This window comes from Xiphophorus maculatus, chromosome 12 (assembly GCF_002775205.1).
Source record: "Xiphophorus maculatus strain JP 163 A chromosome 12, X_maculatus-5.0-male, whole genome shotgun sequence".
NCBI lineage: Eukaryota > Metazoa > Chordata > Actinopteri > Cyprinodontiformes > Poeciliidae > Xiphophorus > Xiphophorus maculatus.
In genome coordinates, this window is record NC_036454.1 from 14,280,525 (window position 1) to 14,299,800 (window position 19,276).

The 19,276-nt window shown below is 37.1% G+C and overlaps 1 protein-coding gene across 1 annotated transcript in view; it reads right to left on the reverse strand.

Annotated features, from left to right (window-relative positions):
- The window catches only part of fbxl17 (F-box and leucine rich repeat protein 17), a 246,645-nt gene that overhangs the window by 144,415 nt on the left and 82,954 nt on the right, over window positions 1-19,276 (reverse strand). Inside the window, exon 8 of the mRNA XM_005795045.3 lies at window positions 14,187-14,317. Coding sequence (XP_005795102.1) covers window positions 14,187-14,317 — 131 coding nt within the window. The remainder of the gene's footprint in view (window positions 1-14,186; window positions 14,318-19,276) is intronic.

The window sequence follows — 19,276 nt, forward strand, 5'->3', positions numbered from 1 at the left end:
ACAAGTTACCAAAAGGCTGCAGCTTCACATTAAAATACACTTACAAAATTCTTGCTTATAACGGTTTGACTATATGGATGTTTTTCTTTTTTATTATTGGCTGGCTTATTGGTGCTCTGACAGGACCTTGGAGCAAAGAACAGTTCAGGCAGTCATAGCCAGGACAAAAGGAAAGATGACGTCAAGGTGGTAAGGATGGAGCGAGGAAAGGACAAATCGATTGAGGGAAGGAATTGTGGACCCAGTAAATGGAGGAGGATGAATGAGGAGAGGGGAGAAAACAAGTAAAAAAAAGAATGTAAGTCAAGGGGTGAGAATGTATAAGCCAGAGCAAATAGTTATTACCAGTCTCTGAAGGGTGGCGGCGTGAGCTGAATAGACTGGGACTTGAAAACCACTGTTACTGACGGAGATAGGGGACTGCTTCACAGCCTTGCAATCTGACAAAGGCTTAGTACATAATGGAAGCAGACCTCCGACAGCAAAAAGAAAAGAGAAAACACACACACACAGGAGCTTCAGCACACTTTAAGAGCTGAACATCAGATAAGTCCAAATCCTCCTCAAATCCAACAAAGTAAATGTTTAAAAGTCAAAGGTGTTTATCACTTATAGATTGTAAATGTGAACTTTAATGTGATATGCTGAACACACCTACCGACCCCGGAAAATTAAAGGAGATGACAGCAGTCTCATTTGTGTGCTGTCTGACAGTTCAAACAAAACTGGTGTTATGCCAAAGTTATGATCAGATCTCTCTGAAAGGTTGAAAAAACTGAAAAAGTTGATTAATTCACTGAAAAATTACTGGAACTTCAACAACAAATGGCTCTTACTGAATCATCATTTTGAGTACAGACCTATCTATAAAGGATGACCTCAGACAGCCAATATTAGCCACTCAACAAAACAAGAATATCATTTCAGCATAAAAAGGTCTTCAGCAAAGACTCCATGAAGGTACACTGTCTGCTTTGGATTTCATGTTTACCTCATTGACACAATGGGCTCAACTGAAATGAGAAAAAGTTTCCAGGAAAGAGGCAACTTTGCAGGAGTTCCTGAACTTGTGTTCTGAAAACCTGAAAGCCTGTATTTCTTTAACAAATAATTAAACTTTTCTCATTAAAGAGGGACATTTGCCTTTCAGTAAACAATGCAGCAAGATATTGAGTTCAAGATCTCGTTGAAAGACTAGTTAAAAGCAGAATATATTACCCACCATAATTATCAGCACTTCTTGTAAATAATAAACATAGCCATTATGCCTGCAGCATAATCTCCCACTGTATAAATTAAATAGGCTGTCAAAAAGAGGAACATTTTACATGAAGAATTCACTGTAACTTCATAAATAAGAAATGTCACAACTGCTGGCAAAACACTCATAAAACTCTGTACAATCTCCTTTTGGCAACAGGACCACACCTATAGGAGAATCTTCTCCTATAACATTTGATAATGTTGGCGCATAGAGAGCAAGAACATTTTGACCATTTCTCTTTGCAAAACACTGTAGATCAGGTGTTTCCAAAGTGCAGCCCAGGGCTCATCTGCAGTAATTTTGAAGATTTTGTGCAACCTCAACTGCAACTCAATAGTGATCAAATTTGACCTGCCGGAACAGGATGTTGGTGCAAAAAATCTTAGTAGAAAAAAAGATACGTTTCGCAAAACAATTTTTTTTTTTTCAAAATATACAGTTTTTGTGGCTGTTAGTAAATTCAACTGAAAGATTTTGGCCCAGGAGGCAAAATGTTTGGACATCACTGCTCCAGATCGTCCAAAGGCATTTTATTCTCTTCAGATTACCCCATGGGTTTTATACAGGATTTTAATCTGGAGACTAATGGCAAAAAACTGATTTTGTGTCTGGTGAAGCATTTCAGTTTGTTCTAGTATTAAATAATTAAATTAAAGGTACATTTACTTAAAAGTATTTTGGGGGGTCAACACATTTGGAAGGTGCCACAGGAGAGAAAAAGATCAATTAATACACTATTTGTCCCAAAAAGCATCTGCTATAAACCAGGTGAGCAACAGAAGCAAGTAATAACTCCAATTTACCTTATTATTAAAGTCCCACCACAGAGCACTGCTTAAAATACCAATTTAAAAAAGCAAATCAGCCACACAGTAGAAAGCTTCACCCCTAGAGACATATATCCCACCAAACAAATCAGAGCAGACACTGAGTCCCCTTCATCTATTTAGTATGCTGTGATACCCTCACTTTCTTTTCTTCTGATTTGGTAGAAAATGCCTTTCTTCTGTTTCTCCACACGTTAAAAAACCTTTAGTAATTTTCTTAATCTAAGCCCGATTTCGAACATTTGCATAAAAATGTTCACTTTGGAGACTTCCGTAACAGAACACTCCCTTTAATACGCAATTACTCTCCTGAATAGCAGCGGCTAATTACAAAGGTGTCAGACAAACAGGTAGCAGAGCAGAGGGAGGCCTCCAACACAATGGCCGAGGTGCTGGTCCGTCACATGGGACGGTGCGGCTCAATGGAAAGCAGTAAATTCATTACGGCAGGCTTCATTACACCCTGCTCCTTGGGCCCTGAGTCGTGTTCTCCCCTTTGCTCTCATTTGTGGGGCGGACGGATGTGCTGTGGGTAAGAAGGAGGCAGATCACACAAATCAGAGCAACATAGGGAATGGGGGCAATGCTCAGGGAGGGAAGACAAGGAGGGAAGTGGGGACAGGAAGGAAAGAGGGGAAGCACAGCGACACAAGAAAAGAATAGAGGACTATTATAGAAAGAGGTAGTGAGGTGGAACAAGGCCATGAGGACATGTGCTCATTTGATGATAAAGAAATAAGCATATAATAGAATATGCCTTTTGTTTTATTCAAAAAGACACACACACAAAAAAAAGAAAATTACAGTTCTGGTCCTCAAATAGAGGCTAAACGCCAGCTCTCCAGCATGGTGCAACAAGGGCAGCCAAGCCCCGTGGTCTCTTTACCATTTAGATCATACTGGCCGTTTTCTGACCCCACAGTATGGATTACCATAATAAGGCAGAGCCCCCGCTGTGTGCCACCTGTAAGCCAAACATATTCACAAAACAAAGTCGGACACAGCAATCTGGACCAGAAAAACAGAAACGCTTCCACAAACCCGAAGCCAATTTGGCTTGCTAAAAAGGAGAATTACTCATACACTGAACTTTTTACATCTGCATAACTGTGTCAGACTCAATTTAATATCCCATTTGCACCATTTTGTGCCCAATTTAACCAAGCGTTTCTTAGGAGGACAATTAAATGCACAATGAACAAAAACTCTTAAGGAAGGAAGGTAAAGAACTGAGCTCTACAAGTAATTTATAAAGCTGATGAATTAAATAGAAGAATTTTGCCCTCTCTTCTGAAGAACATCGGAGAGCCTCCATAGAGGTGTTGCCAACTACAAACCACTGCTTCGGTTTCTGGCCGGTAGAGCACTTTATGAGAACATTTCTGCATGATTACATTACATAGCTGGTTATTCTGAGTGACTAGGATCACTGTAAATGACCCAGACACTCAGCTGCTGAGTGAACACGCATGCACTGCAACAATACAGGAGTGTCTCTGGGCAAAGAAGAGGCAGTGGCACCGCCTGGGTAAGAGCACAAAATAAAACAAAGGGCAAATTTGGATGACAAATATTTAGATAGAAATGCCAACAATGTTTTGGCTTCAGTCGATTTAATTCATGGTTACAAAATTATGAAGGTTCATAATAATAAAATGGGAGAAGAAAAAAACTGATTAAATAAAAAAAGTGAAAATAAAATGACCTTCACTCCCTAATAAGCTGAAACATGCACACTAAAAAATAGGGGTGGGGAATATAATGCTCATCTTAAAGACGCTCAGCCAGCAGACATCTTGCATTAAAAATGAACTACTCTGCTGTTCTTCTGCATCACTGATGCAATTCTTTTCCATGTCTGGCAGAGAGTATCAAATAAAACCAATAATCTTAGTGTTGCACTTCAATAATTTGGTTAACATAGATTTTTAGCGACATTTCAGTGTCACACTAATGACTCATATAAGATGACTTTACACAGACATTTGGTTCAACAGCTGTAAGATGCCCAGGTTTCCCTAGTAATGAATTTTGATGAGTCATAGTGGAATTTGCCAGAAAATATTTTTATATACATTTAATGTACAATAGCAGGTTCAATTCTGATTAAGAGTGGAAAAAAAAACTTTATTAGGGAGACTGACATATATGATTTACACAGTAGAGAGGAATTAAACAGCCGTCTGTTAGCAACAATATCTAAAATACATTTTGCTATGTTACTTAAAAGCATCAAATCGGTAATATTTTTGTTCTTATTAACACATAATACTGCTTAACTGGGAAATCTTTTCTGTACACTGTGGTGTAAAACAAAACACAATATATGCTCATTAATTTCTCAATGCTTGTCAGTAATAGTGTATCTTTATTGAAACCTTTTGATTTACAGAAATACTGGCACGCTAATCACACAACTCACATTCTGAAGAGTGGCCAAGAGAAAATGGCCGCTATGTGGTTCATAGTCCAGAGAAACAAAAAGTCATGGATTCAAGTTTTTAAAACCTTTACTCAACATAAAAAAAGTGTAATTTGAAAGAGAAATGCTACATGTACCAAAATGTGTGACATTTCAGAGGCAGGTTAAAAATCTATTTTTTCTTAATATGTGATTTGCTTCCCTACTAGTAATATATAGACAAATCTGAATTTGACAAACATTTTTGCAACGTGAGATTATACTACAATAATAGAAGACAATTTTATTCTAAACACTGTTTCTGGACTAGTATTGATAGTCATTCATGGAACTGATTTGCTATAGTATATTTTACTTCCACAAGGATTTTATTTCAGGGAGTGCAGGCAGAGAAGTGCAACTTCACTTCAGATCCGTGCCTGAACATAATGGCAGCAGTCTATAAGCTCCAGCTGCTTGCCTTCATTGTGTGTCTGTGCCGTGCCACAAACGTTTCTCCGTCTCTGATACTTATCAAGGCACCCAAGTCTGACGCCGCCATTACTCAAAATTAATAACCAAGGCAGCATGTTTATCACAGCACACTTTCACAAGCAACCTGCCAGAAACAATCGCCTCTGTCTTTGTGTGCATGACAGAAAGGAAGAATAAACAGAGAGGGTAGCCGAAGTGTGAAAGAGAGGCAGAGCAAAGAGTCTAAAATCTGAAATGAAAGGTGTAACTGAGAAAGAGATGAAGAGCAAATATTCTGCATGCATACAGGTTCATCTGCCGTGCCTAATCACTCTGTCTCCATTAGTCCTCAAGGTTTTTTTCCTGGACCTTTTCTTCACATCATGTTTGACAACTGGGCAACACCGGTTCTACTTGTGTATTCACTCTGCTAAGCAGGACTCTGATCTTTGCTGACAGCCAATCTGCTCCAACACAGCAAGCCCGAGTAAATAAAAGAAAAGCCTGGGTTGCTAATTTACAAATCATACAAATACAGTGTTGAGTCGGGGGCTCAAATGCGCAGCCGGAAGAGAATAAAAGAAAACCTTCTTCTGTGCAGGATGTGTGAAAATACAAGTAGAGAGAAAAGAAAAGTGACAAGCACAAGAGAAGGCTCCACAGCAGCCCTCCTCAAATCAGGACAGACAGGTGGTAAAGAAACAAGACAAGGACAAATGTCTCATTCAGGCTACACTGACATTTTCCGTGACATTTTGAGACAAATCTGACAAACCCAAAGAGAAGGAGATAACCTGAAATAGTTTGTGAGAGGAAATCTGAGTGTAGTACCAAGCTGAGGCTTTGAAATCAGATGTAAACCCTTCAAATAATCTCATGTTTGAGATTTACCACATACATTATATATGTTTCAAAAGGATTAGTTGTGCCTTATCAAGGAGAAATATTATCACGTAATCCTGAGCTATAACCCTAACTGTAAGCTTTTAGAAGGTGCTAACTCATAAACCAATGTTTTTTTCTTTGCACACGCATAATCAGAAAGGGAGTTTGTGGTTTCAAAGCTGTGCCAGAAATTCAGTGGTGTCAAGAACCTGGAGAAATATATTGTAATTATGATTCTTAAAAGGACATTTCCATTAGGATGTGACCGTTTCCCTTTTGTAATTTTAATAGACTAAACAGAGGCAGCTCAGCACCAGATGTTGGAGCCATCAGTAAGGGTGGAGGAATGCTGCTGAAACTATTCAACCTGAATCTCAAAGGTGGGTGGAAATAATGAAGGGTGGGTGGAATTAATAAACTCTGATTGAACAAATTAGACAGCTTATTAAATGACATAGTTTCAAATAGCGGTGGGGGATGTGACAGTTTAAGATGATAAAACATTGCAACTTGTTGATCTCCCAAAGCAGAGACAAAGTGATATATTTTATAAAAGAAATCCTGCCCGTTCTTATTGTACAGCATTGTTTTGCATCAGTTTTATAGTCTGTATTTTTATAGTCTTGTCTTTAGCTGTAAATATAACAATTTCTAATATATGACAATTAGAGAGTGCTGCTTCTCTAAATGTCGCGAAAAATGTGCAACAGCAGGCAGCCAGTAGGCTTCCTGATCGGATGACCACACCACCTTAACAGCCACCTGTATTCAGAATCTAGTTTTTCTGATTGTGATGTATATCTCATAACCATAAATGAGAGTGGGAACACAGACTGTTGAGGTACAAAAGTCAGTGATGTATCTATTTAGGTCAGGAAATAATTATGGACAAATCTTGTTGACGTAAAAAATAAACTATAAAGCTGAGACTGACAGCTAGTGCATTAAATTGTCCTGTCTGGAACTGGTCCTTGTTTCTGAGTATGTACTTCCTACCTTGATTCTTCTTATAAATATAAGTAAAGGACCAAGCTGACTCAAATCTCTTTAATTAAGAAAATCTGCAAAGGTATTTGAAAACTTAACAAGACAAACAGGAAAATCTAGAGCGTTGCTGTTTTGCTCAGCTCATTCTGCACCGCAAAACACTTGGGGCAGCTCCAGCATTTGTACACATAACCCAAATTTGTCTATCCATCTACCACACTCGTGCCCATCACACTAAGATAGCTAAACTCTTTGCTTGAAGCAGAGACCGCTTCCCAACTGGGAGGGAGCAGTAAACATGTATCCTGTTGAGAACCATCACCATAAACTTAGAGGGAATTATTTTCATCCCAGCCTTCTCACAGTTGGCTGCAAACCTCAGTGCATGCTGAAGATCCAGGCCTGAAAATGCCAAGAAAAATACACTATTTACAAAGATGAGACCATGGTGTTCCCAAACCAGACACCTTCCTCTCTCAACTATGCCTTCAGGTACCGTTCACAACTTTTACAAACAGAATCTAGACCAAGGATTTGCCCCAGCAGAGTCTACCCACAATAATTGAGAATGCAGACACAGATTTTGCTTCAGTTATAAAAGGGCCAGAAAGCTTTACAGAGGATTTCCGGCACCCCATACTCCTGCGGCAAGAGCCCACAAAATGCCTTTGGAGCAAAAGCCTCCTCCCGACCCATAAAACACAAGTAGCCCGACAACCAAACCTTTCCAGGGAGCCTGAGAAGTGTGAACCTTCAATAATGAAACACTCTCAGTTCCCCTTAGATAATTAAGTACTTTGAGTCTTGGTTAAGAAATGTCAAGTATAATTGACACAAGTAGGGAAAAATTGTACAAAAAAGATTAAAAGATTGACACAGATGTTCTGCTATATTTGTTTCTTTACAGGCTACACCTTAATATTGAGAAATTCTGATATCTTGATTTTAATTTACCAGAAAAAAATAAAATCACTATGTTTGTCTTATTTCGCTCCTACTACCATTTGTATTTAGCATAAGTTTGACATGGTAGTAATTTTAATAAAAACAATAAAAACATGCGAAACAAATATACTGAAAGTAAATTGGACCTCTTATTTCATGTCAAGTCTATACGCAGATGCTAATCCATGAGTCTTTGTTGGAGGTAAATATAGGAAGATTTCAACTGTTGGACATAAAGTTTAACATTTCTAAAGTCATATTTTAATATTGTAATCATAGTAATGACTTCTCTTTTTTGCCCAACCATTTACAGCAAAACAGAACAAAGAGGGTATTTAGAGTTATCCCTTTCTTTGTTATGGGAGTTAATGGATGGAATATGTAATAAATCAAACATACATTCAAATACTGACTGACAATAACATCACCATTTCACTTTGGTGTCATTTGAACTCCAACTCAATAACTTCAAACAAGAAATGCTTTTTACTGCATTGAAGCTCCTTTAAATATTACATAACATAACATTCAAATGTTGATGCATAAAATCTGATCGTTTGAGCAAAATCATGCAAAGAAGAGAAACAAATGATCATTTGACACATCATTGATCACACTGATTTATCACATAAGCATCTGATTTGAAGGTTTAACACTTCTCCGGGCATTGTGACATCTGCCAATTGGCTGGAGCAGAGGCTATTTGGAAAGCATCTCCAGTGCAAACACCTGCGAATGTTAAAATGTTTCTGAAAAGGTTTGCTTCTGGGAGAATATTTCCCCAATTATTTATTCCTTTATAAGCTTCCCCAAGTCATAGGAGAGAGCGTTTCTGTAATCCTTCATCTAGCTTGATTTCCGTAGGAGGGGACAAAAATGTAAAACAGCCAATTTGAGCGCTGATTTGTGATGCTCGTACAGTAAGTGATGGAGATATGCAGCAAATGTTGGCCTCAAGTAAAATGCAAAGGAGGTAAAATGGATGAATATTGATTTCCCCTTGTTTGAATGAAGCTAGCAGAAAGACAGATGAATAAACAGGGGAAGGGAGGAAGAGGGGTGAGACCGTCTAAGTTTTTGGGAAACACCCAGTCTCCAACAATAGAGGCCTCATAAAATAAAATGACTCACTTAATTCATGAATTTGGTTTCAGGAAATACTGCAAGGCAAACTGACCAAAGCCTGCACAGAAACCCACATATAATCAGAGAGAGAATGGACATAAATCTTTCCCCTACTCCTCTCAAACATGTTCAGCTTTAACATCTTTGCTTAAAAATAGTTATTTTAACTTTACTGGACAGTAACAGACCAATCAGCTATGTCTGATGAAAATACTTGAAAATGTTGTAAATCAGCAAATAGTTGTGTATTTATTTTAAAGTTACCGGTACATATTATTTGACAGGTTTTAGAACTATGCAGAGTACAGAAAAAAGCAAACAAGGGTTTCAAAAAATATTTTTTCAAAGAGCTAACTAATGCATATGAGGCATAAAAGTCTTTGCTGTATTTCTGAGAGCTGAGGTGTACTGGAGTGATGAAAGAAGACAGAAGACACAAAAGTGTAAGCCAGAGAGACTGACCCAATGATAAACCAGCCAACCTGATTAACCAGAAGCTGTACCCAATCATGTGTACAGACAAGTTTGATCCATTTGTTCATAATTCGGTTGGACTTTTATTCAGCAAAATCTTATTTAATCTTTAGGAAGATAGTGTTTCAGACTGATTTTGAACTCCAACTGAGGAGCAGCTTAACATCCAATAGCCTTCTATCCTCCTCTAGGCAGACAGTACTTGTGTGATCCGCTTGTCTTGCATCTGATCAGGACAACAGAGACACGACCAAGAGTCCAAGACAGAACACGAAGCAGAAGCCCGTGGTTTTCCATAATGATATTTGAGAAACTGTAATGTTTGTTGATTGTTTTATGTTTTTATAATTTAAAACATCCCAAATTGTGTGCTGCCAAAATGTGACTTACCAATAAGCTTAAGTTAAAACAGGATTGCATTAAAGCAGAACCCTGATGGATTCATCGTGATGGGCTGAAGGAACTGACGAGATACGGTTGATATAAACAGTCAGTCAAGGATCTACTTGAAAGCTAAGAATCACTTCAAGGTGATCCAGATGGTCATATGACAGAGATCATATGTCTAACTAAACTAGAGCTCTGGATTCTTCAGTCTGCTGCCATCAAAATGTCACTTGATGGATAAAGCAGGGCGGTTTTAGGGAAATGCAATTTATCTTTAAAAACCACACGAAAAAATACTGTTTTTATTTTTAAAAATAAACAGAAGTTGCACAGATATTTTCTAAAAACCTTTGAGATAATTACTGATTTGCATTTAAGTCTGGGAGTTTTTGGCTGATAAAGTTGACTTGGGTTGAGTACACATACGAACATAGACATTATGTTTGACCAAGGAGTCAAACACAATCTGGGCCTCTTCACTTTCACTACATCCACTTAAGAGTTTTTTAAAGCCTCCCAACTTGTTTGAATCTTAATCTGGATTGGAATAAATTATAATATAGTGGTATATTGGTATATTGTTACTTTGCACAAGAAAAGGTGTGTCTTTAGATAGATGGACACAGTAGGAGACATTCCAAACACTTCAGGGTAAAGTGGAGAAAACTATTCAACTTTGTTTCAGTGAGTTTCTGAAAAGCCCACACAGGCATTTGGTCTCCAATTACCCTCTGCTCATGAATCGCTCCCCATTTTCTGAGCAATATGAGATTTGAAAAACACAATCCCACTTTGGAGTCTCATCATCTCTGGAAGAAGAAACAGAGAAATAACAACACCATCACTGCCCACCTGCAGAACAGCGCTTCTTCTCTCCCCAAGAAATGACGGTGACCAAAAGAATTGGGCATCCCACTGCCACCAGCCTACCCATCGGACTGTGACGATAGGAAGTTGGTGTTTGATCATTATGTCTCGCTTTCATACTTTGGGATGCTGCTTTCTGCTATTGTTGAGGCAATGGTTTCCCTCAGAGGACACCACATTTATTTATTTGTTTCACTGTTTAAATAAGGGGTGAAGGAAAGGGGAAGAAATGGCTGATGTGCTTTACCTCCCACCGAGCTCTATATCTTCAATAGCTTCTAGTTGGGGGACAAATTGGTCTTGGAAATAAGGGGTCATTTCCTCTGCCTGTTTACCTGTTCGCAGCACACTGCCATCAGTTTGAAACAGACACAGGCTGACCCAGCTCTACCCTCTGAGAGCCAATGTGAACCAGGGTTGAGTCATTCTCGTCTTTACTGACGACAAGCAAGCAGCTTGAATGTGTATGTGTGTGTCAATTGTGTGTGTGTTGGTTACAAACAGTAGTGATCCTGATGAACGCATGACCTTTTAAACTTTGAGGCAAATAAACCAGTTTCAAGTGTCTCGTCATCTCTTTTTGTAAGACACACTGACAGTTTGAACATTTCAAAAAGACCTTCAAGGAATTTCCATCCGTGACGTCTTGAACATTTTGGTGAAGTTACGTCTGTGTCTTTATCTGTTCTGTACTTTTCCTGATGTCCATTTGAGACCTTGTCAAAGCCCACACAAAGATATTTGAAACCAAATATTGACATATGCAGCATAAAAGGGAAGGAATCGCTTTTTTTCTTGCCCAACTTTAAACCAGACAGACCGTTTCCTGCTTTAGATCATGACAGAATAATTGAGTGAAAAAAGTTTTGACAAAACTTTGTTGGAAGTTAAAGGTTAAAACACATTTCCTTATTATTCTATGGAATTGCCATTTAAACTGTATGACTTTAAATATATGAAGAGTAGTTCCCCAGGCTTTTAACACCAGTTTGTTTGTCTCATTTTTCAGGTCAGGATACAAACAAGAATGAGATTTGGGTTTTATGATAGTCACTCCAAAACACTGACATTGTTAAGACATTGGCCTTAATCTATTGTGTAACTGACTTTGTGGTAGTGTCCATTTAGAAGACCAATTTGCATATTAAGTCCTTGAAAATGTCTTGATGATTTGATTTAATATTTCCACATAATGTTCTTTTTTTCTATTCATGCCATCTGTTTCTTTGACAATTCATCTTTTCTCTGTGTTCATTTTAAGCACATTGCTGATACTGAAAATTTGAATCTTTTTCATTTAGCAACAACATCCCCACTATGCAATGTTGATACTATATTTATACAGTGTTTTTCTGGGTATAGATTGGATTTTTTTGTTGTTGTTATTGCCAAGTGGACTCTTCAGCAACAAATTGTCAGATTCAGGTCAAAAGTTTATTTGTAAAAGTACCTCTTAATTAAATTGTACATAAAGGCAATCCAGTAATCAGCTACTACAAAATATGGCCTCTACACTGAAAAAGTAAGTAAAATGATGTAGAGGAAGGAATAAATTTGGTTTGTCTGATAGATTTTTAAGGTCCTCAATAGTTAGACATGGTCTTTAGCATTTTGTTTACTGGTTGTGCTAATTTATACAGAATACATCATACCCACTGTAAGCTGCCATAGCAGTCAGCAGAAACTGCACCACACACACCATTTTCAATTTCATTCATTTTAAAATCCAGGCTGCACTCATCTCCTTAATGAGTGCAGTAAATTAAAATTTGAATAAATTAAGGAATCAAAGTGGTCTTGAATAAAATAAGATTGAACATAAATGTGCTTTAAAATAAAGTTTGAACAGTGAAAAACTGAAAAACACATTTGTATTTTTTCAGAAGTTTTACCAAAATAAGCTTTTTCAAATATTTATAAGGGACATGTAAGGTTTTGCCATAACCTTCCTACCAAACACTGAATGTACATTCAATAATACATGAAGGATTTCACGCATGCACACCCCCACACATTCATACACACCCGTTGTTACGCACTGCGTACATCCAATATTGTGTTCACACTGTGGGGCTAAAATGGGAATACAGACAGCAGCCAAGCCTTAGCTACAAATCGATAGATTAAATAGAAATGTATGAATAAAACACCAGCTAATAAATAAAAAAGGAGAAGGTTTATTCTTGCTGTCAAGCACGGTGCCGACTCTCTCCCAAAATGAGAGAGGAAAAACAAAAAACAAGAAAAGAAGGAAGACGAACAAGCACAGTATAACCAGAAAAACAAAGACACACAATATTATAAAATTTTTAACAAAGTGAGTACATTTTTAGTTGATCCATAATTTTTTACCTGTTAAGGCATTTTTTTCTGTGAAAAATACTGAAAGTTTCCCATGTTGCATATAAAAGTAGTGAAACTGAAATATTTGTAAGATTCGCATCCAAATCTCATCCATTCATTGTTGTTTGTGAATTTAATCGAAAATTAATATCATTTGCCTACAAATGATATTGATGATTAGCTATTGCTATTTGATTAGCTATTGCTCCACCACATGTAAATGTTTTAACATCATACCATATGTTTTACACACATCATGATTTCTTCAAAGTAATGCTTTATGTATTACTTATTAAGTATTAGGTGGTAGATTATATTATTGTAGGCTGAATGAGACCATAAGTAATTGACTTTAAATGTGAAAGGAACTGGATTAAACTGGATTATTTTGGATCAAACTCAATGAACTAAATTAATTTAAAAGTAAATAGGTTCATATTTAATTGGATATGAATTGTTTGTTTAAAATAAACTGAGTTAATGGGAAGAGTAGAGCTAAGTGAGCTGAGCTGAACTAAATAAAAGGGTAATAAGTTGAAATTGCATTAAAGAGGATTTCATACAATTGAAAGCATTTGAAAAGAATAGAACAAAGCAAAGGGAGGAAATTATTACTAGGCTATTGAAATTTAAGTGAAATGCATTGATGCTCTGAATGAAAATAATATATTTAACGAGCAAGATGAACTCTTTCTGCCATTGATACGCAAATCAAATAAATATTAAGGTCTGACCTGGGTGGCTATTAATTTAACTGAACCCAATTAAACTTTATTGAACTAAAACATTTAGAACTGAGTTAAATATGATTGAAAAAAGTGAACTGAGTAAAAAAACAATGGCAAAATACTCAGAGGAATTCAAATGAATTGAACTAAATCAAAATTTAGTGCAAGTGATTTGTAACAAACTAGTGATTTGAAATAACATGTACTGCACTGAGTTGTACTTAATTCAATTTAATTAAACAGAAACAAACTGAAGAAAAATCAAATGAATGCACTGGGATGAAATTGAACTGAATCACATTGATCTGATTTGTACAGGACACAAGGGAACTGAACAGGTTTTTAAGAATAGAATGGATTAACATTATACTGAACAATGAATTAAATTAATCTGAAAGAAATCAAATTGAGGTGAACTGACATTGTTGAGTCCTCTGAGTTACACTGCATCATTTGACCCGAAAATGCACATCACCTACCTGTCATTAATGCTCCAATTGAGGCACAGGTTTAGGGAGCTGAGCTTCCGACACTTTCTCACCACTTCCATCACCGTCTCATTGTTCAGTTCTGAGATGTGCCGCAGATCCAGGACACTCAGGTTTTGCAGCTAGAAGAGATAATACACACAATATTTTATGACAAATTTATCAGAAAGTATCACAAGCATAACATAAATATGGGACTTTAACTAAACAATGGACTTGTCCATCATTACTTTGATAAGCCTTAGAGAAAAAGCAATAGAAGCATGCAACATTTCTGCTGAGCTACATCAGTAGATATGATGTATCTGCAAGAATGAAGTGAATTTTCCTTCTGTGTGTTCTACCACATGCTGCATCAAATACAACAAAACAAATACAGAGCACACACAAACAAGTGAGATAAGTGCTACAAAACTGTTTATTGTTACTGTTTACCATTCTGCACCCGCACGCCTGGTGCAAAGCGTTTGAGCCAAAATGAGCAATCGCTTTTCATCTTCCTTTCATCCCTTCCACTTCCAATAATCCCACTTCCCAATCTGAATACCTTATATAAAAAAAAAAGGTTGAGCTTAATCCCCGAGTTAAAATCTCAACCTTTTGGCACGATGTTCAGCAAGTGTTCCTGCTCACTTAACTATCCAAAGGCTTTTCAAGAGACAGAGCAGGTGTGCAGATTCAGATACAGACTCATAACTATTCAGGAGAAAGCTGCAAACACACAAATACAAGCTTAAACTCTCTTACACACGCACACACACACACACACCCCCACACACACACACAAGGGGATGCAAGATAAGAGGAGTATGATATTCAAGCAAGCCGCCAGGGAGGCATAAAGGTAAATGTCATGTCCGAGGCTAAAGAGAAAACAAGCTTACAGTTGGTGTTAAGATCACTGAGCCCTGTTGTCGGCACCATAGGCATGACATATACCGACCAGCATGAAGACACATGGGGGGGACAAGGACCAAGTCTCACTGTGTGCTTACTTCACACATGTAAACACTTTTCCCAGCCTTCACTAAGGTTAAAAACATACAAGCTGCAAACAAACACGGTAAGTGCGCAAACCGCTGTGCTAAGCTGAAGAAAACTATTTCTTAAAAAGCTTGAAAAAAAAACAACCCTATTTCTTCTCAGCAGCTTGTTATGAAAGTTGAATCCACACCTCTTGTTATAAAATGTCTGCTCAAGCATGAAATAAAAATGAAATACAATTTTTATGCAGCACATCCTCACCTGCACTCTAGTGACAACCTGAATAAAATAAACAAAAGACTAGTATGTGCACAGATTGGCTAAAAAAATCCAGAGGTAAAGGGTCAAGGAGCGGCAAAACTGACAACTGCAATAAATAGCAGAAACTGCTTACTAGTTATCAATGAATATACTCAGAGAGACAATGAGGTTTGGACAAAAATGCACCAAAAACCACAAATATGGACAAACTGCCTCGTGCCCCTGTGGTCACCACTGAATCCAAATGTTAAATTATTCATTTTGGGGGCTGAGCAGGATGTGCATGCCTGTGTGCTCCCCTTGTTATTCATTTTGTTGGGACATAAGCATGACTTCACATTCAGATAATGAGAGCTCAGCATCTTTGGAAGAGTGTGGGGGGAACAAAAGCTAAGTTGTAATAATTCTTGCTTGAGGTTTAGTGTAATTATTATAGATTAAGGTTCTAGCTGTACAAATATTCATAGAAATATACCCACGAGAACGCAGTTGAAAGATTTTACACACATCCTCACATGCTTCCCGTCTTACAAAGAGTTTTCATGTCCATTCAGTATTTGTGATCGGTATGCCTGGAGTAAATTTTCAAAGCCTCCACATCAAAAGTAGTATTTGTTCACCAAATCTTCAAAACTGCTTAACTCTGCCGAAAAAGAATTTCTACTACAGCCAATAGTCAGTGTTTCATTGATGTGGGAAACCAATGAGAAATCAGGCCAACGTGAGAGAGTTTTCATTGTCTGAGTGTGTAGCTAGGTTGGAGGAAAAAAAAAACAAATTTTGGGAGATGGGAAAGGGAGGAGAAAGGAAGAGGGCACACACCCACAGCTCTAACTTTGTAAAATCCATCTGAGCAAAACCAATGCACGAAAATAAATACCGCAATTTAAGAATGCCTGCCAAAAAGAAAATATGCTGAAAATCCCTGAAATTAAAAGTTACAAATAGCAGCGTCAGAGCAATTTGACACACTCCCAAAAATATGGCAAGGAAATGTGCTTGCCGTATTTACTTACTTTTTTTTAATTAATTTTCAGTTTTCAGAAATTTTATTGCAAACTACAAATAAATAAGCTCTAACAAAGAGAAAAATAATGCGGAGTAGAAAGCAAAAAAATGAGAGAAACTGAGCAAAGATAAATAAAAAAGTAAAAGAGAGGTGAGGGAGAAACAAAGTAACAGAGCAGAGAGGTTTTGCGCAGGTTTTTCTTCTTGTTGGTGGAAGCCTGTAACCAGGCAGAGTTTGTCTCTTCGTCTCCGAGTTGGCAGCTAGAGCGGGGTCATTATTCAAGCCGTTCATAAAACCAGTGAAACCTGCAAAATCCAGCTGCTCTTGGACCAGTCGCTTTCCTCCTGCCACACATACACAGTTCAAATAATGAGCACAGTGACTACCTGAATGCTGGGCAGACATGCTAACATCTGCAGTGTGAAAAAACATCAACTGAAGTGTTAAAAGATTAACTTTGTATTTCATGTAATAATCAAATATACATATACATACATATATACATATACATATATATATATATATATGCATGTGTGTAGGTGTTATTACTTAAAATTAGACATTTCAGTCTAATTTCTGCAAATCTGTAATGTGTCACTAAAAATGAGCAATTAAATGAATACTATCAAACTCTTCGGTAATTAAAAAAATTAATATGCAGTCTTTTTATACTTGAATGTACATCTTTACCTGAAATTAGTAAAATCAGTTTTACAAAAAATATATAATTTTGTTAATTTTTTTAAGGAATTTTTCTAAAAGAGAAAAACATATGTATGTATTACGACATATATTTACGCAACGCCAAATAAATGTGACAATTATTTTGTCACACTTATTATTCATTTTAAATAATAACAAAATGACTAAGTACTTCTTCTACAATACAGTACTTCTTCTCTTATACAAGATGTATAAACGTAAATTTAGATCTGGTTTAAAATGATTATGTCAAAAAATATAATTATTGAAGTACAAGAGAAAAAAAATAATCTAACTTCTCAGAATTAGAAACCTGGACGTGAATTTTAATAATTAGATAAACGCTACAGTTGTTTCATTCCATCTAATCTATTCAATGAAAGTCAAACCCATCACAGATAAGCCAAAAGGCAAACTCCTCACATCTGACAGGGATCAACAGGAAAAAAAGATCTCATCTGAGATACAAGTTTAACAAATGAGAAACACAAATGTTCCATCTATTTTCATCTACAGATTTATAAGAGAAGTACAGGGAGTTTGAATTTTGATTATTTTAATTATTTGCATCTTTCAAAAGCAAATAGGAGCCCACGGTCAAATAATAATAAAAAAAGAAGAAAAAATAGCTGGCTGTTTCAAAGCCAAGGCGGGTTGTAGCATTTGAAAAGGCTTATTTAGAAATTTATTTCAGCGTGTGCACCTGTTAGTGTTCTGCCATGCAGTCGACTTTTTACTACCTCTGATATTACTACATATATTTACACGATGCCAAGCAGGAAGTGGACGCCTTACTGGACCCCGTGCAAAGGATATGATGTCACACATTTAAGCGTTGGCACAAAATAACATGAGTTCATGGTTGTAACTGTCCATCAGCGTCAATGTCTCTGGCTCACAGGGAGTTACATGGGATTATAAAAGCACAGACAGAGCTAGCATTGTTTTATTCATAAACAGCGAACATGCTGGTTTTGGAAAATATGAGCTGCTGTTTTATTGCTGCAGTAAAAATATGTCCATTTCAAGATTTAGTATGTGAGTTTCGTCAGTACAAAAAAAAAAAAAACTGCTTCTCTGGGGTAAGCTTACGAATTGCCAAAGGAGCAACACATGATTGTATGTTTTTTTCTTTCTTTAAGGTAAGGAAACCGTTTAGTAAGAGTAAGAGCCTCAAGAGTCATAGACCAGAAAGGATGAGTAAAGACTGGTTTATAAGGTTTAAGGGAGCCAGATAAAAGTTTAGCCACACGCTTTGAAGTGTATTTAAAGTTCTCAGCAAGGTGTCAAAGTCACAAAGTGCCTTTGAGGTGTTTGCTCGGTTGTCCGTATCTGTTGGGGGACAGTGTGAATGAGACAGGATGAGGTGGGGGCAAAACGGAGGGACGAATGGCAGAGGTGATACTAGGAGAGTACAAGTGCGCACTCATGCATGCTGAAGCCCCCTACCAAAAAAAAAAAAGAAAAAGAAAGGGAACATGCAAGACAGATCAGGCAGAAGGGTAAAAGGTATGTCATGACTCCTCTCCTCTCTGAAATCATACAAAAAAACACGCAAAGCCTGAGAAGACACAATTAAAACGGTATTGAACATGTCAATGTTTTCCACAAGGAAATATATTTCTAATGAGGCCATTACAATGAAATTTAAACCAGATGCCAGCAACAACCCAAGAAATGTACCCATACAAAGAAATCAAAACAAATCAGATCATAAATGTAGTTATGTGCAATAAAGTTGAATAGCACAAGGAAAAAGTATTAAATACATGAAGAGAAGCAGCTGCATCTTTAATCCAACCATCTGTGTTTAGAAAGCAATCCTGCCCTCTATCAGTGGATATTTAACATGAGCTGGTTTAGCTCTAACTGGTGGCCTACTTTGTCGCCAAAGTATTGAACAAGAAGCACATTATTAAAGAGTAACAGAATGGTGCTTTCTCAAGATCCTAACCGTGTTATTGAAAAACATATTGATGGACTAGACAATGAAATACTTGGAGAATATAGTCCAGCCACACGGGAACAGAACAGTCATCTTTGGGTGCCTTTGTATATGTTAAAGTAGATTTTTTTCTTTTTCTTTTTTAAAGCAAAGCGAAATCCCAAACACACAGATAGGGAA